Here is a 27,131-nt window from a genome sequence, read left to right as displayed (position 1 = left end):
TATCCACTTTATATGATGCTGAGTGGATGCCGGAGCCACTTGAACAGGTGGAAATAATCCTGGTTCTCCCCCACTGGGGATTGAACCCGGGTCTCTCGCATTGTAGTCAGATGACCTAATGACTGAACATTATTGCAAATACATAACACACTAAAAATGCTGACCAAGGCAGAGATTTATTTTAAGAAAACTCACTATACACACTGTTTTTTCAAAATAAATGTCTGCCTTGGTCAGCATTTTTAGTGTGTTATTGAGCATGGCTTAACAGGGTTATTATTGCAAAGTACTTCAAAGACTAAATTAGTGAAGCCATGTATTCTCTCTCTGTTTTATTTTTCACACAATGTAGATATGGATGTTAGTAATGATAAAGGAGATGCTATAATACCTTTTGTGCATTGATTGTATTCCCAAGAAGAACATACATTACCACAGTAGTGCAGATTTCTGTTTGGACAGCTACCAATATGAATGAATAGTTAATGCTGCGAATATATGATGTTGCTCGAAGTCTTTTTATTTCTAGCCTGAAAGAAAAGTTTTTTATGAGATTGAAAGTGTTTAATTATATTGTTGATATTATAATAATTATTAAGATTAATTTTTGCAAGTCGACCCATGAAATGTGTTACTTTCTGAAAGATATAGAAATATATTGTTTTTTGGGTATAAAGAATTAAACAAAATTTTAAAAATGAAAGTTAAATATTTTTGGCTTGAAATTGCCAGTATTATATAACACTTTAAAAGGCAATTGACAAGCTAGAGGTGAATTGCGTTTAGCAAAGATGTACACTTTTATGTGAAAGTGTGCCAAGTTTTTTAGATTTTTTGCAATTTAAGACAACCTTAATGTGCTAAACACCCAAATTAGAAGTCAGTAAGAATTGCCAAACTTCAAAATACATCTTTAATACATTAATTTGACATGGAATTACTCATACATGCTTTTTTAATACTGTTAATTTTGTTCTTGTGTGAGAATCAAACTTACATTAAGTGAAAATAATTTTGGAATACCAAACAAGAGGTACATAGAATATTAAGCTGTAAATAAGCATAAAAGACAAGGGAAAACTTTTTAATGGAAAGTGTGCCACATTGACTAGACAGTTGTTTGTTTCTGTACTTTTTCCAATAAGTCATACTTTGAACCATTGTTTCAAAGTAAGTGTGTTACAAGTAACAGTTACTTTTGTGGGAAATTATAACTAACAGTTATTTTTTGCAATAGAAGTAATATTATGAACAGTTACTTTATGACACTTAAATTGTTAACTTGAAAATTTTTAACGTGGGGAAATAAATAAATTTGGCAAATCTGCTTCCAAATATATGTCTTCTGTGGATGTTAAGTGGAAAGAGTTTTCATGGAATCGTGTATGGCAGGGAAGCTAGGTTTTGATGAACAATAATTGTAGAACATCCATGGTTTTTTTCAATTCGTTTCTAATTGTGCATGAAAACTTTAGTGTTTTGCATGGATTGCTGCATTCATGGTAGTTGAGCATGAAACTTACAATTACTTACTTTTTCAAGTACCAGTAGCTGTAACTGAATTACTTTTTGAAATGAGTAACTGCAACTCAGTTAGTTTTAAAAAGTTACTTTCCAGCAGGTCCTCCTCACTCAAACAGCTGACAATGAGGTGCCAAACTGAGGGACACCTCTTGCACCCCCTCCTGGCAAGAATCCTTGCTGCCTGTGGTGTTATCAGAATAACTCCAGGGATGTAAGAGCGGATGCGACAGAGCTTCTTGTGAAGCTGTCGTTCCTAAATCGATGCTGGGGACTGCCATTTTGAAAAACTACTGTAACGTTTTTATCATAGAGTGCTATGATACACTAGTAATTTCTGTATTAAATCTACAAGCCACATCTCACAATTGTATTATTCCACTGTCATAGGCAGATGCAACTAGTTTTGGCTTAAAACTTTTTAATGACACATTTCTGAACTGGGATTCCTCATCTCATATTGGTACTTGGGTCAGTATCCGACCACCCTGCTAGTTTAATTTAATGTCATGAATATCTGCATATGCATATATATAATCTCATTAAGTCTAATACTATTCATTATAGTAGTGATGTGAGAGATATTGAAATGTCACTACTGAGAATTGGGAGAAAAAAATCTCTCTCCCGATCCTGACTTAAGGAATTTGTTTCCCAAATTTTGGGATTCTGAACAGTAGGGAAATTTCGAATGGTCAAGTATTAAAATTACTTTGATGTTTTTTGCCCTATAATTGTCATATATTTTTTGAAAATGGCAGGTTTCTTTTTAGAAATGTAAAAATAATTCCTTCAAGGAGAAATAGTATGTAAATTATAGATGTTCACAGTATAAGGAAAATCCCCAATGTTCATCATCCATGTTGGGAGATGAGGACAGTGTTTTAACCAGTGCTTTAGGCTTGTTGAGAGGAGTGGGCCTCTTTTACTGTTTCTTAGCAAGTTTTTAGTCTCCCCTTACCTTTTTAACATGTTGTGTGCACCCTATGCAGGGCCCTTTACAACTTTGCTACATCACCTGAGATCTTAGTAATTAAACCAGATATTACTAAATTTGATTACTTTTCTTGTGAAGTAAAGTTTACACTTACCTTCTGACAAACTTGACAATTTTAGTGAACATTTTCTCCCACGTATACATTTTAATTATTCGAATACCTGAAATAATTTCATCCATGATTTGTACTCTTTTATCCGTACTACAAGATACTTTTAATCTCAATTTTGAAATTATTTTTGCTAATGAACCTGCAAGAAAATAATATTGATTCTTACTAATAAGTATAACCAGATATTTAAGGTGAATAAAAGATCAAGATTATGGTATAAAAACTGGGCATATTTCAGGATCAGAAGCAGTATATAAAATGGCATTTTGGTGTTAAAATGGTGAATTTAACCTTAAATTGGATTTTAAAAACTACACTTATAACACAAAGGAAAAAAAGATCTCTTCTAATAGTAAGTACATTTATGTAGTTATCATAGTATTAAGTTTATTTTTGTGTAAAGGACTCCATTTTTGCTTCTCAAATATTTACAGCAGAATTAATCAATTTTCCGGAATTTGCATAACTCATAGAATAATTCAGACATTAGAAAGTACCGCATCTGTATATAAACCCTAAATTTCATGTTGAATAGTTTATTTCACATTTTGCAGTTCATTTCACCTCATTTTGTGACAAAACATGATATAAAAATGCACCTCTCACCTTCAAAAACATGAATAATGAACTTAGCACTGTGTTATTTCACATTTTGTGTTTCCATCAAAAATGAAATATGCATGCCTCTATTAATAAGTAATTACAGTGGCACTGCAATAATACCTAGTCTAGCCATAAATACTGTTACACACTATTTTGTGAGTAAGTTGAATATGGTTTCAGATTTTTAAATTTTCTTTAAGTAATGTTACACTTACATCTACATGTATTATACAAAAATAGCACCAATCAATTTTCAAAATGTCCACTTTTTGCCCTCACACAGACTCGAAGTCTCTCTGACCAGGCATCTATTGCAGCACGAATGGTCTCGATGGGAAAGTCCACCACTACTGCCATCAAGGAGAGCTTTTAACTTTCAATTCTAGGGTGCCTCTTCTTGCAGACAGTGCCCTCTGGCACCAGCTACTGTTTGTAGTCCAGGGTATTGAGATCAGGGCTATCAGATGGCCAATCAACAGTGGGATTAAAAAAGTAGTACACTGGTGTCCAGTCACTGTTGCATCATCCTCACCTTATGAACTGGAGCAGAATCTTTCTGGAACCTCTAGGGTTCATTGTGAAACATTGTTTGGTTCAATGGCATCACAACAAGGTCCAGGACACTTTCCACATACACTTTCGCACAGGTTTCTAAGCCCCTCTCACAAAAATGAAGCGTGCTGGAACTCTCATAGTTCACTCCCCACTACACCATGACTGAGGAGGGCTGGTGGCATCTCTGAACTGTCTCACGAACTTCTCGAAAGCTTGAAGCACACGCCATTTCATTGTGGTGGTTAAAACTTTCTTCAGTGCTGAAGAGAAAACTGCAATGCAAATTGGAGCTTTACCGCTGCAGGAGCTGTCTCGATTGCAGTTCCCTCTGCATCTTCAGCTGTGGAGTCAGAAAATATCCAGTAATCTGCCGATAAGCTCCAAGGTCAAGGTCTTCATTATGTACCCTGGACATTGGTTGATCAGAAATTTTCAGCTCCTCTGCAATCATCACTTCCTTCCAGATTTCGGTGGACACGAGCCACCACTGTTCATACGGTGTGAAGTTGACCCACTCTTGGGTGATTTTCACGCTTCCAGTCTTGGTGCATCTCTGGATTGGTCCAGGTCCTGGCTATGGATCTGTAGGAAAGTATGAGTGTAGAGAATTTTTTTTTTCACCAATACTTAGTAGGTGTTTTAAGAAGTATTTTTAACTTGGGTGGACTTCCGCCACCTGGTATATTTTCCCGCTATGATGTCATGAAAGATGGCCACCACTGGATCACAAAACTGCTCTTATCTCTGCTAATACTTGACGTGATTCTGATGGAAATCGAGTCAGTATGCTGTAATTTCTATTTAGAAGGTGAATGAAAAGAATTTGTAAACTGTTTTGTCTTTTGTTTATTGTTTTTCTGCTTTTCTTTTGCATAAAAAGATCTGTAGATACTTCCACAATATATATTGCAATAAATTCAATATTACTGTTGAGTTTGTTTATAAGTCCACTTTATGCACAGAGAGACTCATCGAGGCTGGATCTACAGTTTAAAGTAAGTTCCAAACCACTATATGGCTCCACTGGGGCATCGAACTTGGGCCTCGTTGAATAAAAGGCTACAATTGTATGATTTGATTTATTTATCTTTGCTTTTCTACCATTTTTAGCTAATCACAAAGATGAGGATGAATGACGATATGATGATATTGATGAAGGAAACTCACAAAGAGCACCCATGGCCAGTTCGGAATTCAAACTAGGGACACCTAGCATTGTAACATGCTGTGTTAAAAGGCGACGACTTTACCACTATGTCATTAATCATAATGCACAGATGCAATCAATAAAGTGGTTTTGAAATGTGTACCAAGAGTGATTATATTGCATATATATTGAGAGAGAGGACACGAGAAAGGGGAGCTGTAAGCTAAGAGATGAAAGGAAAAACTTTGTAGAAGAGGATGAAGAAATAAGGAGAATGTGGAGAAATCATTTCGAGAAATTGCTGAACGTGAAAAAAGAAAATGCACATGAAGTGAAGGAAAAAGAAAACAGGAAGGGAAAAATGAATCTCACGTGGAAAGAAGTGGAGGAAGCACTGAAGAGAGGTAGAGCACCTGGAGTAGGTGAAGTGTCAGTGGAAATGATGCTAGGAGCAGGAGTGATTGGTGTGCAGTGGTAGTACAGAGTGTTGAAAACAGTGTGCCAAGAGATTGGACAATGGGGCTAATAGTTCCCATATTCAAGAAGGGAGACAGAAAGGAATGTAAATACTACAGAGGAATAACACTAATGTGCCACTCAGCAAAGGTGTATGAGAAAATATTAGAGAAAAGAATAAGGAAAGTAAGATAGCTGAACATGAGAGAGGAACAGTATGGATTTAGAAGAGGCAGATCAATAGTAGATCTGATATTTACCATAGGGAAATTACAGGAGATGCACTATGTGTATGGAAATGATTTGATTATGGCATTCCTAGATATAGAAAAGGCATATGATAGCATGGAAAGAACAAAGATTTGGAAGGCTCTAAGAGAGAAAGTAGTCGAGGAAGATATAGTGTGTGGAGTGCAGAGCACATACAAGGCGAACCAGAGCTGTGTGAAGACACCAGTGGGAAGAACAGTGTATTTCAGTATAAGAAATGGACTAAAACAGGGAAGTGCTCTTTCCCCACTGCTCTTCATAATTACAATGGATGCAATTAATGAAGAGGTGGGAAAGAAGATAGGAGAGGAAGAGATGAAGACCCTATCGTTTACTGATGACTTAGTAATATCAGGGAACAGGGAAGAAGAAGTACAGACAGCTTGATAGTTGGAATGAGGAAATCAGAAGAGCAGGAATGAAATTTAGTGCAGAAAAGAGCGAGGTGCTAATAACAACAAGAAACAGAGCCAGAAATGAACCAAGAATAAAGATGGACATGGACGAGTTGAGGGTAGTGGAGAGCTTCAAATATCTAGGAAGCATAATTGAGAGAAGTGGAAGAATAGATGAGGAGGTAAACAGAAGAGGACAAATGGGTGGTGGACTATATCAAAGTGTTCGAAGATTAATATGGAACAGGGAAATGCAAGAAGGTGATATACACCGATCCATTACATTATGACCACCACCTAATATGGTGTGGGACCACCTTTATCCCACAGAACCACGGCCACTCAATGAGGCATCGATTCAACGTAGTAACGGAAGGTATCCTGGGGTATCTTATGCCACAAGTGCAACAGCAGATCCTCCAGTTGGCAAACAGTGTGGGGTGGTGGTGATGTAGCACATACCTGGTTCTACAAGTCGAACCATGAATGTTCAATGGGGGTTGATATCTGGGCTATGTGACGGCCACGACATTAAAGCTAATTCACTGTCATGTTCCTCGAACTAGTCCTGCACAATCCTGGCAGTGTGGCATAGTGCATTGTTCTGTTGGAAGTGGCCGTCACCAGCAGGGAACACTATTGACATGAACAGATGGACTTGGTTCCCAATAATGTCCAGATACCTGAGAGCTGTCAGGGATTGGTGTAACGGAATAATGGGCCCCAGTGTGTCCCATGAAAACATTGCCCAGACCATCACACCTCCTCCACCGATCTGTCTCCACCCAACCAAGCAATCATGTGCCATAGCCTCTGATGGAGATCGGCATACATGCACTCGCCCGTTGATATGATGAATGAGGAATCTGGATGATCTCTCGATGATTTTCTGCCCACTTAATGTGCTGCTTTCGGTGGAGTGCAGTCAGCATTGAGGTACGACTTGGTCTTCGATGATCCGTGTGCTGTGAAACATTGTCACCACTGTTGTACCTGTTGGCGATTTCTCGCACTGTGGTCCTGCGGTCCCTTTGAACAATAAGCGACTTCCACCACCTGGTCTCTGGCATCAATGAACTGCTGTCGACACATGGCTGGACGATGTGTCATTGTTTGTCCACCATTGCACCACTTTCGATACTTGCTCACAACAGCAGCATGAGAGCAGCCAACAACCTGCTTTGTTTCAGATATGCTGGTACCAAGGCACCATGCCATCACAATTTGAACTCTATCAAACTGGGAGAGATTGGCCGCTTTTCCTATTCTGACACCAGAGACGCTACTAATAAAGAGCCTTTGGACCTGCCAATATATACCATGCAGCCAGCATGTCACGTGTTACTCTCCGCGCTCAATTCACGCTAAATGTTCCCAGGTCTGGGTGGTCATAATGTAATGGCTGATCGGTGTATAACACATACTATGTGCCAATAATTACATACGGAGTAGAGACTTTAGACAATGACAGAGAGAGACAAAAGAAAGATACAGGCTGTGGAGATAAAATTTTTAAGGAGTATATTGGGGAAGCTAGAAGGGATAGAGTAAGGATTGAGGAGATCTGACAAACAGTGGAGGTGGTGAAGCTTCAGGACAGGATAGGTCAGGCACAGATGAGATGGTTCAGACATTGAAGAGGATGGATGCAGAAAGACTACCAGTAAAAGCTTACAGTGCACAAGGAGTGGGAATAAGGCCAAGGGGGAGACCAAGATGTCAGTGGAAAGAGCAGACAGCGGAGAGTGTTAGGAGAAGAGGACAAGATTGGAAAACACCGTGGAAAGAGAGGAGTGGTGGAAGACCAGGAAAAAATGGAGAGGCTTGACTTGTAAGCTGACCCAGCCAGAGGCAGGAAACGGCAAGGGATGATGATGATTATATTGCAATTTCAGATTTTATCAAATATGTGTTTTTGCAAGTTGAATTTGTCCCCTGATACTGCAACACCTACAAAAGGAGCAACAGGTTATTTCATGTTCCCTACAAATGCATGGATATCTAGCACACTTTTAACAATTATACCAGGTGGTGGATGTCCATCCAAGTCAAAAATACTTCTTAAGACACCTACTAAACATTAGTGAAAAATAAATTATCTTTTCTCAAACATTCCTACAGAACCATAACTAGGGACAAGACTAGATTGTCCGATACACAAACATTTTGCTGATATTCAGGGTTTTTAGGGGATGGAAAATCTCAGTGATTAACTTTCAAACCATATGCAGAGCAATGAGGGTACTCTGTTTTCATATTCACCCCACTCAATGCTGAGCACAAGAAGATACATTCTTGCTCTTTCACAGTTGAGTACACAATGGTCAGGAGTGAGCTTCAGCACAATCATTGTTCATTTGCCGGACCACAAGACGTACAGTCCAAGCAGAAACTTTTTAACAGTATTTATGGCAAGACTAAGTGGCGGTGGCTCAGTCGGTAACGCGTCTGACTGCCATGCTAAAGGTCCCAGGTTCGATCCCCAGCTGGTTCAAATCTGGGAACTTTTCTAACGATGAAAGCAGCCCCGGTGCCCACCCAGCGTCAAATAACATGGGTACCTGGGGGAAACCCTGGGGGGTAAAGGCAGTCAGGGGCGTGATGCTGATCACATCACCCCCACTCACGACTGGATATATATATACGCCTTCATGGCATAGTGCTATGCACAGGGGAGCACTTTACCTTTTTTTCTTACCTAAGTACTTTCTTCAGACACCTGAGCTGATACTGAGGCTATTGATCTGTGATTGGCCTGAGAATACATCTAGTTTCTTTTAAGCTGTACAGTTGAACACCCAGTTTTACATTCGTGGATTTTATATTTTCCCTCATTATATATTCAATCTTGATGATCCCAACATAGTAAAATGTTATAAAATTTCCCTCGATTTTACATTTTCCCACGTTTTAAGGTTTTTTTCCCGCTTGTCTCCTGAGAAACATAAAATTGAGGTTCCACTGTATGTTGGAGTACTCGAATTTAGGAGTTAGTCATTGATTTATTGGGTGTTACATCCTTCTAACAGAACCAGTTAAATCAAATCAAGACCTATATCACTTTCCTTTTGTAAATATCACATTATGCGACAATTTTTTGAGCACTGTAAATTTATTGTTCTGACTATACTACTTTTACTTACCTTGAAGAACTATTAATAACAACAATGTTATTGTGCATGCTAAAGCAGAGTACCCAACTTGCATCCAAACAAAGTATATTACTATAATACTCTGCATGGGCCCAATCCACAACATAAAAAGGTAAACAGAAGCCTGGTCAAATCTTGTGACATCATTTGATAGTAAGTTTACCACTTGACCACTTGTTTGAGACAAGGAAGCTTTACTCAAAGAAAGCACCTGTAAAGAAAAATAACAGGTGTTTGTATATTGTTAAGTATAGCAAATTCCCACCTTTTACAAGTTACACAAGAATAAGTTTCTGTAGTGAATCAGTGAACAAAAATTGTGCTAGGAATTAGACATTTATGTGCTGTATCATTTCAGCTAAATGGTGTAATTACTTAACTCTTTAAAATAAATACACTATTTTTGCTGAACTATCTTTGCTGAAATTACCTGAATTTATGTGCAGAATTTTGAGTTACTCTTTTAAATTACTTTTTAAAAGTAGCTGAGTTAGAGGTCTTTTTACTCAGAAAGTAACTTAGTTACAATTAACTTTACTTTTAAATGTAACTAGCAGTTACATATTAAAATATTAAATACAAGAAAATTCAAAGTGAACCTATGTAGTTGAAAAAATTAAGTCACAAAACATTTATACATAACAAATGTATATATGTGTGTGCTGGGGGGAAGTGGGGGGGGGGCAAAATTGTATTTATCTTTTAACAAGTTATAATTTTGTTCATTACTGCTTACTGTTGAACTGGATAGAAAAGGGACTATTAATTTTGTTACTTGTTATCTAAAGAAATTACCGAGTTACAGTTATTATTAGATAATAACTGTAACTTTTACAGTTATGATTACTCAAAAAAGTAACTTACTTGTAAATACATTGCAAGTAACTAATTACTTCCATTGTTTATATATAAACAACAAATCCACGATGCAAAATACTGTTATACAGTTATTTTAGTTGCATTATTTTGCATCTACAAAAAGTGATACTGCGAACTTTTAAGAAGAACATAGATACAACAAATCCATGTTACTTACGAAATTTAAGATACCAACCAAACTTTTCCTGAAGCCAGTGTGATTCGAGGAGTTCAAAAAAATAAATGCAGCACTTTCACAGAGCCGACCTCTGTGCCAGAGTGGTTATCAGAGTGCATTACAATGCCAGGGATGCTGGGTTTGAATGCCAGCATGCACATGGGTGGTCTTTGTGAATTTCCCTTCATCAGTTTCATATCATCACTCATCCTCATTGCGATTAGCCAGGAGTGGCAGAAAAGCAAAGCAAAGTGAATCAACCAAACTTTCATGGAGGCTAAATATCCTGAAAGTTATGCAAATATTGTGAGGAGAAATAGATTTTCTGATTAAATCATTTATCTCAGTAGCTTGATATGGTACAGTTCCAACAGAACGCTTATATCTTTGAATTTATAACTATTCTGAACCGCTTTAAATTATTTTTCAAAATATTCAGATTGGTACTTGTGTCAGGTTCAACTGGTATCGACTCAGCCTTACTTCCAATGAATATATAATGGCTCTTTTTTTTCTTAACGCAAAGAGTGACAGTTTCGCACCAGGTATGCATTTATTTCAATATATTCAGAATGGGCACTGCTGCTGAAAACATTAAAACATATAACAAGAGAGTATGAATTTCTCCCCATGTTGCAACTGAAATAAGTTTTTAAGTTGATTATTAAGCTAGATACGATTTGTAAAAAATATGATGATGTAGTATTTAGAGAATCCTATGTTTTCCTTATGGACAGACAACCTTAACCTCAAGTTACGGCTAATCGAATGGAAGTTTCTACTTTTTCCAAAACAAACAAAATCTTCAACCTGTCATCTTTCTGTTCATGTGTTTTTCTACACCATTGGAAATTTTGTTATTAACAAGGAATGTAAAGTAAAGCTCTCATAAGTGTAATGCTAATTTTTCTCCCCTCCTATAATTATCCAGGGCACAGTCCTCCCTTTTTCCAGTTCACAGCAGGGAAATGTTGGTGGGAGAGGAGCAGTTTCCAGTCCTTACTCCTGGCTGGATATGGAAACTGTTCCTCATGCCCTTAAGACAAGTTGTTAGTGTAAGTTGTTATTGGAGATGTCACTCAAAGCTCACCTTTCTGTAGATTAAGGAGCAACATGCCACCCTCATCTTCATTCCAATATGTTGGTGCACAAGACCAGCTGAGTTAAAAGCAAATGCACTGAATGCTGAACAAAATATGATAGCAGATGCAGTGATGTAAGCATCTGTTTTGTTCATTTCTGGTTCCTCTCTAAAATAGTCTAATAATCTGCCAAGGAGCACACATTGCATTACCCTGTTGAAGGAAAGGAAGAAAGCTTTGTCACTGTATATTAGAGTGCTGCAATGAGCATCATTTTTTGCTCGAGCAGCAAAGACAGGGTAAGTCAAAATGATGGACTAGATTACAGAAATTTATTCTGTGGAATCTAATAAACATATGTTATTGTGAGACATGTGCTTCGAAAGATTAACTTTTAAAGTTTAGTTTCTATGCAGTGTTTCCACTTTGCGAGCAGTGAGCAGGAAAATTGCATTGACTGGAGAACAGAGATCTTTCTGTGTGCTTGATTATCATGTGAACAAGTCTGTGATTAGTGTGCAACAGCATTTCCGTACCAAATATCGGAGAGAACCACCTACGGGGAAGGCCATTCGTAAGTGGTATGAACATTTCAGAGATTCGGGCTGCATTTGTAAACGAAAATTGACTGGCCATCCGTCGACTGGGGAAGAGACAGTGGAACGAGTGCGCACATGTTAAAATACTCTGATTATGCTTTGCGTGCATTCTTCTGTGCTGATTTCCTCGCATTAATGGAAATGGATGGGTTCTCTGAGAGGTTAATTTACAGTGATGAAGCATCTTTTCACCTTTCAGGGAAAGTGAATAGACACAACGTAAGGATTTGGGGAGCTGCTAACCTCCATGAATTTGTGGAACACGAACCCGATTCTCCCAAAGTGAATGCCTTTTGTGCCATTTCCCATGAAAAGATTTATGGGTCCTTTTTCTTTCATGAACATACTGTGACAGTACTTGTTTTCCTTGATATGCTGCAACTATGGCTCCTTCCACAGCTTGCAGAAGATAGCGCAGATTTCATTCTGCAATTGGATGATGCCCCTGCGCATTACCATGGCAGCATTCGGGACCATCTCAATGGGGCATTGGAACAACGTTGGATAGGCCGTGCATCTTCGGAGGATTGACCTCTCCTTCATTGGCCACCTCATTCCCCCGACTTACCTCCATGTGATTCCTTCATGTGGGATTTTGTCAAGGATCATGTTTACGTACCACCACTTCCAACAACATTGGATGACCTGCCTGCCCGCATCAGAGCACCCATTGCTGATATTGACCGCAACATGCTACACCAGGTTTGGCAGGAGATAGACTATCGGCTTGATGTGTGCCGTGTTACGCGATGTGCTCACATAGAACACTTGTGATTTGTTTGAAAAAAATTCGACAGTTTACCTTTCTTAGCACATGTCTCATGTTTATTATATTATATTTTACAGAATAAATGTCAGAAATCAGTGCATCATTTTGACTTACCCTGTAGTTCACTTGGGCAATGCTAGATGGCATACAGAATTGATAGGTCTTCCGCTCTAGCGAAAAATGCTAGAACAAGTGGAATATACTTCACCTATCGAACCCTATTAGTACACATTTCTGTCATTTGTCTATGGTAGTGGATCCTCAAATATGGGTTGTGAAGTAAAAGACAAAGTGAACATAGTCATCATCTCCATATTAAAAGGCAGTTTTGTATGTCTTACCAATACACAGCGATATGTAAAAATAAAATAGATAATTATGGGCAGAAACTACCTAGGCTGACATTTTATGTTTCTACGATTATTGTCACATTAAAATGATGTTCAATTGAATGATATAATGAAGGTTATTAGAATTATGTAAGGTTGGGTTGTAAGCTTGTTTACTCAGAATGGCGATTTGATGACAAATCGTTAGAGCATGTGAATCTAACCCCCGAAAGTTCACATAAACGTGTTGCATTATCCATATATCAAAACAGAGCACAAAGTGAAAACTTGAAATTGAGCACAGAAATATTATATCTTGATATGTAAGTTCATTTAGGCTTCATAATTACTAAAAATCATTAAGAGGTTTTCACTTCAAGGGGCTTGAAATTGCTGATTTTCAGATTGAAATGCAAGTTTTGTAATGTGTATTCCAAGGCCACACTTCAGCATTCCCGATGTGCAGAATTAATATTTTGTGCCATTGTTTTAAGCAATTTGTGGCACACATTAAACAAAATAATGTGCAAAGGCAAGTTTCGTAACTGAAAAGCAATTACAAACTGTTAAATCAGTATATTTTGATTCCTAGTTTAAGCCTAAAAACAATAGAAAGTATATACTTTATCTATAACTGACATGTATTGTTGTGGTAAATTAGCCAAGTGGTATTGTTTTTGCTTTACAATCTGAAGGTTGTAGGACCGAATTCCTTAGTGATTTTATTTTATATATTTGCACTTTGCTGCTTTGTTACTTTAATGCTATTGCATAACATGATTATTAATTGAAACAACATATGATTCAATTAATCCGAAAAATTTAATTACATGTATATTTTAGTGAGAGATGGTAGAAATAATTTATGAATGATTTGTATCATTATTAGTACCTGGTCTTCTCCAGATGGTAAAACTCATAATCAGATAGATCATATTCTCATTGATAAGAGAAGGCATACTAGTATAATTGACGTTCGTACACATAGAGGTGCTGACTGTGCCAGTGACCATTATTTAGTAATTGCTAAATTAAGAGAAAGACTCTCAGTGATAAATCATAAGCAACAAAATCTAAAAGTTCTAAAATTTGATACAGGAAAATTTACTGATGAAAGAATTAAGAAAGATTACCAAATTAAACTGTCAAATAGATTTGATGTTTTGCAGGATTTAAATGATGATGAAAATATAAATGAAACAGACGTAAATAAGAATTGGGAGCACATACGTAATGCAATAGAATCAGCAGCTAAAGAAAGTATAGGATACCATAAACCGAGAAAAAGTAAGCCATGGTTTGATAATGAATGTAATAATCTAATAGAAATAAGAAATCAGGATAGACTTAGGTGGTTAAATAACTCTGATGATACAAATCTAAACAATTATAATAGAATAAAAGCGAGAAGTTAACCACACGTTTAGAAGTAAAAAAAGATATTACTTGAAAAGCAAAATTAACGAAATTGAAACAAACAGCAAAAATAAAAATATCAGAGATCTATATAAAGGTGTAAATGAATTTAGAAAGGGATGGCAACCTAAAGTAAACTTGATAAAAGATAAAGACGGTGATTTTCTAGCTGAACCAAGGGATATTCTAAATAGATGGAAGAACTACTTTAATGATCTTTTAAATGTCCATGTAGGAGATAAATCAGAAGTGAATGAAGTACACACAGCAGAACCTTTAGTTCCAGAACCTAACTTGACTGAAATTAAAGATGCTATTAAAAGGCTAAAGAATAAGAAAGCACCTGGCATTGATTTAATACCAGCTGAGTTAATTAAATATGGTGGAAATTCATTAATATGTCAAATTCATAAATTAATTTGTTTAATATGGAATAAAGAAGAAATCCCTCAACAGTGGAAAGAATCCATAATTGTTCCTGTGTTTAAGAAAGGTGATAAAATGAACTGCAATAATTACCGTGGAATTTCTCTACTCTCAACAACATATAAAATATTATCTAACATTCTTTTAACAAGACTTACCCCATATGATAATGAAATTATAGGTGATTATCAATGTGGATTTAAACGTAACAGATTAACTACAGATCAAATTTTTCACATCAGACAGACACTTGAAAAAAAGTGGGAATATAATCAAAATGTCCATCAGCTATTCATTGATTTCAAAAAAGCATATGATTCAGTCAAAAGAGATAAATTATATAATATATTAGTAGAGTTTGGAATACCTAAGAAGCTTGTTAGTATGATAAAAATATGCACCAGTGAAACAGAAAGTAAAATTCGTGTGGGTATTAATATGTCTGAAAAATTTACAATTCATGATGGGTTAAAACAAGGAGGTGCATTATCTCCATTGCTCTTTAATTTTGCCTTAGAATATGCTGTTAGGAAGGTAAAAGAAAGAAAGGACTAAAATTAAACGGTGCGACTCAGTTGTTAGGATATGCAGATGATGTGGACTTACTGGGGGATGATATGAATACAATTAAGAATAATGCTAAAATATTTTTCAAAACTGCTGAAGAGATAGGTTTGGAAGTTAACAAAGAGAAAACTAAATATATGCTTACAGGCCGAAACCAAGTGTTAGGTAATAATCAAAATCTAATTATTGATAACAACTCGTTTGAACCAGTTTCCAAATTCAAATACTTAGGAGTAATATTAACAAATGAAAATTATATTAAAGAGGAAATAAAAAGTAGGCTTAATTCAGGAAATGCATGTTACTTCTCTCTTCATAAACTTTTGTCTTCTCGTTTAATATCTAAGAAACTAAAAGTTAAAATATACAAAACAGTAATTTTGCCTGTAGTATTATATGGATGTGAAACTTGGTCCCTTACATTGAAAGAGGAACATAAATTGAGAGTATTTAAAAACAAGATCCTTAGGAAAATCTTTGGACCTAAAAGGGATGAGGAGACAGGTGAGTGGAGAAGGTTACTTAATTTAGAACTACATAATTTGTATTCATGTCCAGATATTATTAGAATAATTAAATCAAGAAGACTTAGGTGTGCAGGCCATGTGGCACGAATGGGAGAGGAAACCTGATGGTAAGAGACCTGTAGGAAGGCCAAGACGAAGATGGAGGGACAACGTTGAGATGGACCTAAGGGAAATCTGTAGGGATGGAAAAGAGTATATAGAACTTGCTCAAGATAGGGAAAGATGGAAGGCCTGTGTTGCTGCAGCCATGAACCTTCGGGTTTAAGAAGGCTAGAGAGTTAGTTAGTTATTAGTGCAGTGCATTTTAATATGCTCAATATTTATTGAATGGAGAAAAAATATAATATTACGTAATTTTGGAATTAAATCTGATTATTTCAAGAAAATAATGATGTCTTGGAACTCAATCTTTCAACTGAGGAAAAATACATTACAAATGTTTTTACTTATTTTCTGTTGTCACACAAGAGCGTTTAATTTATTTCTTTATCTAAGACTATCAAAATTGTGATTCATCTGCCAGATTGAATTATGAAAGTTAATGTGACGATTTTACAGTGTATTCCATATCAACGATTCATAACCAGTTTTTACATGGAGGAAAAGTTGCATATTCACACAACTTCGTATATACCAACTCGACTCCTAACATTACCACAGCCAAGCAGACACATTGAAACACACATACCCAATAAATAATCATACAACTAGTATCATGTTTTAAAAAAAAAAGAACTTTGTAAACAGGGCATTTTCTGGACTTCCAAACAACCCTGGTACCAAATCCTGCAGATTAATTTGTAACCTGCAGGACTGGATTTAAATGTAATTTTTTAACCAAATAAAGTCACATGGAAAATAAAATGGAGGAAAAGAAAGATGGGAAAGATGTTCTGGTCTTTTTAACACCTCAGTACAAAAAATATGGAGAGGGCCTACTCATCAGCCATGAGTGCAACTACAGTTGGGAGCTGAGAAGACTGCCAGTGCGGGGGTGAGGTTCGGGGTGAACGGGGCGGAAGGGTGGGGAGGGAAGCTTCGACTTGGTGTTCAATTTTTCAGTGTTGCCAGACATGCAGAAGTCCCTGTAGGAAAGGGCGAGAATCTGATAATGGAATTGGGACTTACAGTGTGAGGTGCAGCAAGGTCCGTAGACCGCTGTTGGTTTTTCAGTCTGACGTTCGGAAAAGTTCGGAACTATTCGTGAACCTCCACGGATGACGTCAACCACGGGACATCTCAAAGACCAGCAACAGCATAGGAATTGACACTTCTTCCATGTTTTCGGAAATAAATTTGTTTTAAAAATCGAATGAATGTTCTGGCGTGTGTATATAAGTAAATGTATATGTATAGAGCAGACTATATCTAGTAAACTGGGTTGCTGAAGGTTAACTATCAATAAAATTAACATGCAACAAAAAGCGGGAAAGCCGGCTCGGGGGTTCAGCAAAGGTTTATTCAGAATTTTCTATTTGAGGGGTGTAAGTTTGTGTTTATGGGTGTGAAAAAGTATACTTAAAGCCAAAGTGACCATAAATTTGCCCTTTTATAAAAGATGTGTTGGGTGTTAGGCATAGTTGGTGGATAAATCACTGGGGCCAAGACATTACAACTTCATGTTCCATAATCCAAAAATTGCAGAAAAGCGATGCTACATACCAAAATGTAAATACAAACAAGAGAGAAAATGTACTACCCTGCACAAGTTAAAATTAATTGATCCATGTCCAGGAAAGAAGCATTGACAAGATGCTAAGAAATACACAAATAGCATGCACACACCATTACTTTCTTAGTCACGTTGGAAGCAGATTGCTTTGATTTGTGAAGTTTTACTCCATTATTAGTATTGCTTTCACTTGTTACTATGTAATATGTTCCATTCATTTGCAATGCGTTTTCGTACCATGCCTTTTTTTATTTATGCTGCTGCCACCCTGAAAGGAAGACGAGCTGGCTGCACACGGCAACAACAGGCAGGTCAGTTTCGCATTCCTCAGCCTCGCAGTTTTCTCAGCTCCCAACGGTACACCCCCAGGTTACCCAGTGACTTCTGCAACCAAACCCACCTCCATCCCTCTCTCCCCTAACTTCAACTCTGTATTATACTTATATAAATACAATGATGGTTATATAATTGGTTTATGGTACATTGTGTAGAAATTTAACTAACCTTCCTACACAGAAGTCCAAGAACAAAATTATTGAGTATGCAAAGTACTGCATTCCAAATGTTTTCACGATTACCTTTAATAAACTTGGTTTGGCATTGCTTATCTTGGCTCTCCTCAGTTCCTGATTCCACATCCTTAAAAATAAATTTTTGTGTAACTAACACAATTATAACAGTTGCTGAGAGAATATAGTTTTCTTACTACAAATACATTTGGGAATAAGTCAAATTATGTTAATACCCTGATATAAGAATATCTATATACTTGGATTGCTATTAATACATATTCAGGGTTTCTGGTAATGAATGAATAGGTTTTGTGAGGTTATTGGGAAAGATACTTTACAATGTGTATAGTTATTTTATTAGATTCAGCAGCTCAAACAGTTTCTGCATTAAGCAAACAGGTAATTTAGTAACTAAAACAAATTCTGTATTAACTGAACCACACTAAAATAAAATTCTGCATTGACTGAAACAGATTCCTATGCTAGTAAGTTCCACTATGGACAGTACTGACAGCACGACAAAGGTAACTGAGTTTCAGTCCTCGCTCGAGAAAGAACATCCTTAGTAACATTGTTAACTGCTGAGTTGATTCTTGTTTTTATATTGTCCATATTTTGAATTCTTTCACTGTAAACCATGGTTCTTGAAATGACCCCACAGCATGAAGTCTAATGCGGTAAGGTTTGGACTTCTTGCAGGCCATGAACCCACACAGCACACAAATGTCCAAAAGATATCCATTGGATGTCTTTTGGATATTTGTGTTGGAAGTTTTGGATATCCAATAGATATTCAGGAATATCCAAAAGACATCCATTTGTCAGCATACGTGATATCCAGAGGAAAACCAGAAATGGATATGTTTTGGAAATTTTTGGATCACTTTTGGACATATTTTGGATATCAAGGGGGACGTAATCTGGACATTACGCTTTGATTTAGACATTTTTGTACATACTTTGGAAATTTTATGGATACATTTTGGACAACATTTGGAACTTATCTGGATATTATTTAGATGTGAAAAGAACATTGTTTGGATCAGTTTTAAACGTTTTTTGGATGTAATTGGGATGTTTTTTGTACATACTTTGGATATGATATGGACATATTTTAGACTACATTTGGATCTCATATGGATATAACAGGGAAGTTTATTATTATTATTTTAAAACTTTATTAGGGCACCATCATCATATAGATGTCTCCTGGACTAAATTATCTATAAATCCTTAAGAAGTCACATGTATACGAGAAAATACTCAGCATTAGTTAAAAAACTTTTCTGAAGCTAAGGGGATTTCATAGATTTGTACACATATATTTGTAACATGCACGCCTCTCTCTCTCTCTCTCTCTCTCTCTCTCTCTCTCTCACACACACACACACACACATACATACACACAAACAAACACACACCACTCATGGATGCAAACTCTCTCTCTCTCTCACACACACATGCACACAAACAAACACACACACATAACCACTCACAGACGCAAACAAAGTCACACACACACACTTACAAAATCACACTCGCACATCTACACATCAGAAAAATATATTCACATGCATTTCCATGATAAGCAGAATATAGAGAGAGCTTGTTCTTCACTGCTACGTATCACAATTCCTTGAATTCAAACTGGCGACTGGCGTCAACCAGCAAGGGGCAATGCACTTGAGCGGGCATGCGTGGCTTGCTGTGACACAGACAATGGCCAAACGAGTTTTCCTTGGAATATCCATGCGGAAGCTAATAATAATAAATTATAAGATGCTCACCAACAAGGAAAACCTTCACAAGCTTTGGATTCATTGAGGCCTCAGGCGTAAAATACGCGAACTGAAAATGATGGGTATAGCTGCTGTCTACGTTAAATAAAAGGAACAGGTTTTCCTGTTTAACGCTAGCAGAATTGACTTGATTTGAGTCTCGATTGTGTTGTGAAGCTAAATCGAAATTTTCTGATTCTAAAAAAAAATAATAAATCACTAAATAACAGGTAAATAAGTTTATAAATGCTAATGTTTCACAGGGGCGCCCACAGGGGGGGGGGATTCGTGACATGCCTGCGTGGTGGGATTTTGTGGGAGGGAAATTTTTTTATAGTTTAGCTACCAATTCCATATATTTTCACAAAAAAATTGTGGGGGGGGGGTCGTTTGATTGACTCGTTATTGGTTTTTAGTTATGGTTATTATGTGCAGTTGTTCTACCTGCCTGTGGTGATCGTGGGGATGGGATTGGAATGAAACACCACCTCTTTATGCCTTTAGAATCTGTTTCGGAAAGGGGGAGGACATGCTGTTCGCATTAATACAAGGTTAATCAAGCAGACAAACTTTTAAGAATAAGGTTCAGCAAACTAACAATTTTGAAAGTGTTGCAAATTAGGAAATTATCAATCAGTTTGTTGCAACAATTTTGCAAGGCCGGAATTATCATTTATGTAAAACGTTACTTCAATCAATGTCAAAACGTAAAGTAATATACAATATACAATGCTTAAATACAGGTTGTCCGGAATGGGACTGATGGTTTTTAAAAGTGTGTGGTTTTAATATGGTTAGAGATAGGGAAGCAAGAAAACCTGCATTTTGAAGGAAAACTCAAAAAGTTTTATTGTTATTACTTACAAGTCATTGTAACTCAGTGTAACTCCACGTGAGCTCCATTTGTGACTCGGAGAATATCCAGCCTGAATTCAATCTCTCTCCACATATTCTGTAACATCTGAGGTGTGACAGAAGCAATCGCATTCCAAATACGAGTCATCAGTTCATCAATGTTACGAACCTTTTCACCGGAATACACAATGTCTTCAGATACCCCCACAGGAAAAAGTCCAGAGGGGTTACATCAGGGGAGCATGGTGGCCACCTAATTGGCCCATCACGGCCTATCCAATGTTCCGGAAATTCCGTATCAAGATACTCCCTCACTTGTAGGCTCCAATGTGGCGGGGAACCATGCAATTGGAAAATCACTTGAGGTTGCAAATGTTGTAATTAGGGAACTGCAAAAGATTTGAAGCATGTCTAGGAACACATTTTCTGTTATGGTTTCCTCAATGAAAAAGAAGGGGCCTATAACTTCATTAAGTGTTAAAGCGCACCAAACATTCAATTTTGGACTGTCTCGGGAATGTTCCACATACTCATGCAGATTCTCAGATCCCCATATCCTAACATTGTGTCTGTTAACACAGCCAGACAAGTGAAAAGTTGCTTCATCTGAGAAAACAATGTTCAATAGAAAATTATGGTCATTATCAATCTTGTGTAGAATTTCATTGGCAAATTCTAATCTTTTTGGCTTGTCGTTAGGCTTAATTTCTTATAACAATTGCAACTTATACGTGCGCAAACATAATCGTTTATGTACCACATTGTGCACAGTTGACCTTGGAATTCCCAGCTGCCTGCTTGCTGTGTGAATTGACTTCCTCGGGCTACATGTGAAACACTCTCTTTTTGACCACCCGTTTGTCTGACAGACGCGATTTACCACCACTGTGAGGTTTCACTACACTGCCTGTCGACAAAAATTGTTCCTTCCACGCCTGGATACTGTTGTGTGATGGAGGATCCTTGTGGTAAACATGTCGGAAGTTACTTTGCACTTGAACAACACTTTTTTCTCTGCAAACCACCACATGCATTGCGCCTTTTCTAGTACTGATGCCATATTTCGTTTCGACAATACTAGCGCCATCACCGGTAGTCATACAACTATGAAAATTTGCTGAACAAAATTTTTTGAGTTTTCCTTCAAAATGTATGTTTCCTTTTTTCCCTATCTCTACCCATATTAAAACCACACACATTTAAAAACCGTCAGTGCCATTCCGGACACCCTGTATATCTGTATTATATTGTTCCACAAATTTTGGCTGACCAAGAAAAAATTGAGTAAATAATTCGGCATAAAGGGGGAGGGATCTTCTGTCTTTTGGGGAGAGTGCATCAGAGGCCTTGGGGGGATGGGCACCTATGATGCTTCAATAAAATTATTGTATCAATTCCACTATAAAGTATGAAAAAGTATACATAATGGAAATATTTTGATAATTTTCTAATATCCAAAACACATCCTATTAACGTCCATTGTTGGGTTCTAGCTATGTTTTGGACATCCAGAATTGGATGTGTTTTATGGGACAAGATCTAGATATGTTTTGGATAACCAGAATTGGATGTGTTTTAGACAAGATATACATGTTTTGAATATCTAGAATTGGATGTGTTTTAGATATCCCATTTTGGACAAGATATAGATATGTTTTTGGATATCCAGAATTGGACGTGTTTTGGATATTCCATTTTGGACAAGATATAGATACGTTTTGGACATCCAGAATTGGCCTTGTTTTGGATATGCCATTTTGAACAAGATATAGATATGTTTTGGATATCCAGAATTGTACTTGTTTTGTATATGCCATTTTGGACAATATATGGATATGCTTTGGATATCCAAAATTGGACGTGTTTTGGATATCTAGTTCTGGATATCCAATAGACGTCCAATGGATATCCAGAAATGGATATCTAATGGATATCCATAATATCCATGGATCTGATCTGCGCATTGTGGATATTCAATGGATATCTTTTGGAGATTTGTGCTGTATGGGAAATGGTCCACTTTCTTCCAATTCACCTCTCTTGAAGCAAGCATCTAATACATATTGCGCATGAACCTTAAAGTGAGGTGGTGCTCCATCTTGTTGAAATATAGGTTAAGGCTCAGCTAGACCTTTGGGTGATGCCATTGAAGCTGTTTTCGAAATTCCCTCTCCTTTTGAAAAACCGCTATGATATTTCAAATTCTGAAAATTTACATTTGTAAAGAATTCCTTCTATAGCAATGACAGTCTTCATGTAGTTTCTTTCCTTTCCTTCATGTGGTTGCCTAGATATTTGCAATGGTTTCATAGCCAAGTAAGTCTATTCAAATATTGAGAATATCTATACAACTGCAAAAACAAACTGCACAAAAATTATGAGATAAATTCAGTAAGGTTGCAAATTGAGAAGCCAGATTGGATTAGTGCAGAAGGCAACAATGCCAACTAAAGTAAGGAGAATGTTGGTTTGATTCAGAAAACTTATTTTTAAAGCAGTTGTTTGATGCACCTGTGCTTATGCTACTAGCATATAAATACTTATGAATACATGTTAATGTTTTCATTAACTTTTTGTTTGTCATGATGGGTCATTCCATGCCAAATCAAGAAAAGAAAAAAAGTTTCATTTCTAAACCGACCATCTCGATTTTTTCTGAAACTCTACTATTTGGTAGTCTTCATGAAGATATGAAATCCTGAGAAATTGTAGCTTCCTGTGTGGCGTAGTTATGGAGTTTTGGGGGCTTGAAAATTAAAAAAAAAAAATGTCAATTTTTAGTCTGTGCCCGAGACTTTCATGAATAATTGCTCTTACCCTAATTGTCATAGAGAGCTGGTTGTAGTCTTGTTTGAAAGGACATGAAATAAGCTTTCCAATGGTGTATCACATCACTATATTTAGAATAAAATCTTTTCAAGATCATCCACTTTGACTTTGGACCTTGAACTTTTGAAGATGCATATTTGGGATTTCCTTGGAACTGAAATATATTGTTAACAGAAGGTTACACTACAACATAACCGAATTTGAAGTTGGAACGATTATGGGATAATTAAAGAAAAACAATTTAATTAGTATGTGTATTTTTTCAGCCGGTCATTTCTAGTGGGAGTTTGCAACACTGCACTATTGCATTGCAGACTTGCTAATGTGCAAAACTTCTGCAACTAGAAAGTGAAGAATGTGTGCAGGAGTCTTGTTTGAAACAAGTGTGGTAGAATGTTGAATGGATAGTGTGTTTAGTGTGACAGTTTTAATTTGAGAGGACTTTTTTATTATTATTATTATTATGTTTTATTTAAATAAGATACCTTGATCACCAGCATCATGGCATCATCTAGATTAGAAAGCCTTGAAGATTTTGAGATCCGTGGAAACCTTGACAGTCCATCAGTCCATATTTTGAAATTAATAAGTATTACCTGGAAATTAACACCAAAGCGGGAACAAACAGTGGATATCCACAGACAGATCAACACTTGAAACATCAATGAATCCTGCAGAATTCATAGAAATTCTAGTCGAAAAAATGCGCACCTGATCGGAAATTCTTTCATGCCAACAAGCTTAATTTCTCAAGCATTTAAAAGAAACAGTTCTTAATAGGCACTACATTGTACTTTGTGATTTTGTAGAAAATTACTCCTGTGTGTTGCAAGATGCCTCACAAGGTTTTCACTGGAATAATGGTCAAGCAACAACAATACATCCATTCACTATTTATTATTTTTATTATTATGGAAATCCCAATTCTTTGACAGTCATAACTGAAAATTTGGTTACCATATCAGATAGCATGATACAGCATTAGTTCACTTACTCCAGTAAGTACTTATTACATTTTTGAGGGATAAATTTGGTTCTGACAACTAGGCCAAGATATTTTACTTTTCTGATGGAGCAGCAGCACACTAAAAAAATCGCAAAAATTTCATCAATGTTGCCTACCATGAGGATGATTTTTTTTCTATGTTGTGTGACCGATTTCCATTCCAGGAATCCAAAAGGTTCATGCAGTACTTCCTTTTACAAAAGATGTCATACATATGGAACTTTATTCTGCATGTGATGAATTTATAGAACATCGTTTCATTATATGTTCTAATGCCTTAGAATGTGCAGATATTGCTGGATATTTTACTTGTGAATATAATAACAATTGGTGGCTAGTGTGTGTTCAGAAAGTGTCTGAAGACACCGGTGATTTACAAATTAACTTTCTTCAACCTCATGGACAATCAGGATCATTTTTATGTCCCTATTTGGTCCAACTGGACATTTGTTGTGTCCCAACGTGCAATGTTCTAACAAAAGTGGACCCTTCCACTGCTACAAGAAGAGCTTACACTTTAACAACGGACTAAAGCCAGCTTGCCATGCAAGGGCTGAATGAATGAATACTGAAGAACAACCTGTGAACTATGATGCATGTAAGTTATTTATCAGGAAACAAACATTATTGTCCATTTTTCACTACTGTAGATAATCATATTATTCTTAAATGTAAATAACAACAGTGTTGCAAACTATCACTAGAAATGACCGGCTGAAAAAAATACACTTACTGATTAAATTGTTTTTCTTTAATTATCCCATAATCGTCCCAACTTCAAATTCAGTTATGTTATAGTTTAACCTTGTGTTAACAATATATTTCAGTTCCAAGGAAATCCCGGATATGCATCTTCAAAAGTTCAGTGTCCAAAGTCAAAGTGGATGACCTTGAAAAGATTTTATTCTAAATATAGTAATGTGATACACCATTGGAAAGCTTATTTCATGTCCTTTCAAACAAGACTACAACCAGCTCTCTACGCCAATTAGGGGAAGATAAATTATTCGTGAAAGTCTCGGGCGCAGACTAAAAATCGACAATTTTTTTGTATTTTCAAGCCACCAAAACTCCTTAACTACACCACACAGGAAGCTACAATTTCTTAGGATTTCATATCTTAATGAAGACTACCAAATAGTAGAGTTGCAGAAAATTCTGAGATGGTCGAGTTGTGGACTTTGTTGATTTGGCATGGAATAACCTGATACATACAAACACACATGTACATACAAATAAAATGTGTCAATCTTAACCTCAAAAAACAATAAGTCAGCTCTGCTTATTGTAAGACAAATGTCCACAGGGCAGGAGGGGGGAGGGTGATGGGGTTGGCACCATCAACGTTTTTAGGGGGATTTTATCTTGAAAAATAAAATTCAACATGAGTATATTTCTATAAAAATAAATGCAATAAAATTTTTCTCCTTGGCACCATACTGCATTATATGTGATGAAGCAGGGGGAGATTCAGAATATATTTCCTTAGTATTTCATTTACTTTAGCTGCTTTCAAGTCATTTTGGCTACTAGGTGCACCATATTTAATCAATTAGATGAATTAATGGAAGATTTTAGGGAGGGATAGATCAAGTAAAATGTTCAGTACAGCTAACAAACGTTACTTTCAGTAAAAGAATAGTAGTAGACACATGGTCATAATTAAATACTTTTATTTTAAGATTATGACATGATCTGGGTGGGGGAAGGGCCTACATGGGCCTTGGGAGGATGGGCACCCTGTTGTAAGAACTCTTACTTCTGTAGTTTATCTCCCAAATATGATGATTCATGCTCAGGTAGTGGCTTGTAGAGATCATCTAATGAGAGGTCTCTTTGTACTCCTTTTTTAAACACACCAGTGGTCCACCTGCAAGAAGGAATGATACATGTAGTTTCTGTGAATGACAAGAGAGAACATTGAACATTAAGCCTTACTAGAATTCTTATGCACAGCTCAATATTACCATTGATCATATCACTTCTGAACCATATCCTTTTAATTTTGGTAACGTATCTTAGGAGTGAAGTAGAAGCATTAAATATGTTACAAGAAGTAGCAAACTGTCAGAATAGATATAACAAGTACTATTTTCCCAAAAAATTACATATGAATTATTAACAATTTAAACTCAGTAGCATAATTACAGGATGCCTGATGATCACTATCCAAAAGGTAAACATTATACTATAAAACTTAGTTCATAATCATAATCTTTATTTATCGGTTGACCCATTTTTCCATGGGTATGGATATCGTCAGATACATGTAATTATAGATAAGATATAATATAAAATATATTACAGTATAAAATCATCAAAGATGTTTACATAATGCACATATGTGATACATAAATTTACATAAATTGAGCATTACATTTACAATATTGAAAACAAAGATAAACATGTATGCCTATAATAAAAATTTGTAGTATATGCATGATTTCTTTTAAGTTAGAGATACATTATTCCTTAAATTTATGTGTGATATTATTTATAAACACTAAGGTCTATCAGATT

The 27,131-nt window shown here is 36.3% G+C and overlaps 1 protein-coding gene across 7 annotated transcripts in view; it reads right to left on the bottom strand.

Annotated features, from left to right (window-relative positions):
* Positions 1 to 27,131, bottom strand: part of LOC145993921 (ATP-binding cassette sub-family C member 4-like) — a 243,132-nt gene that overhangs the window by 73,022 nt on the left and 142,979 nt on the right. For 4 of the 7 annotated variants that reach the window (XM_083129849.1, XM_083129847.1, XM_083129851.1 and 1 more), the window contains exons 3-8: positions 26,371 to 26,481; positions 18,136 to 18,270; positions 11,335 to 11,539; positions 9,200 to 9,419; positions 2,613 to 2,769; positions 392 to 530 (exon numbers count right to left, since the gene is read on the bottom strand). In XM_083129849.1, coding sequence (XP_082985975.1) covers positions 392 to 530; positions 2,613 to 2,769; positions 9,200 to 9,419; positions 11,335 to 11,539; positions 18,136 to 18,270; positions 26,371 to 26,481 — 967 coding nt within the window. Of the gene's footprint in view, positions 1 to 391; positions 531 to 2,612; positions 2,770 to 9,199; positions 9,420 to 11,334; positions 11,540 to 13,587; positions 13,602 to 18,135; positions 18,271 to 26,370; positions 26,482 to 27,131 lie in introns of those variants that run through there. The other 3 variants (XM_083129850.1, XM_083129853.1, XM_083129854.1) reach the window with 3 other exon arrangements.

The sequence above is a fragment of the Lepisma saccharinum genome, chromosome 10 (assembly GCF_977018435.1).
Source record: "Lepisma saccharinum chromosome 10, izLepSacc3.1, whole genome shotgun sequence".
In the NCBI taxonomy this organism is placed as follows: Eukaryota; Metazoa; Arthropoda; class Insecta; order Zygentoma; family Lepismatidae; genus Lepisma; species Lepisma saccharinum.
Note: the sequence above shows the minus strand (reverse complement) of the source record. Positions and strands in the feature narration are given on the sequence as shown.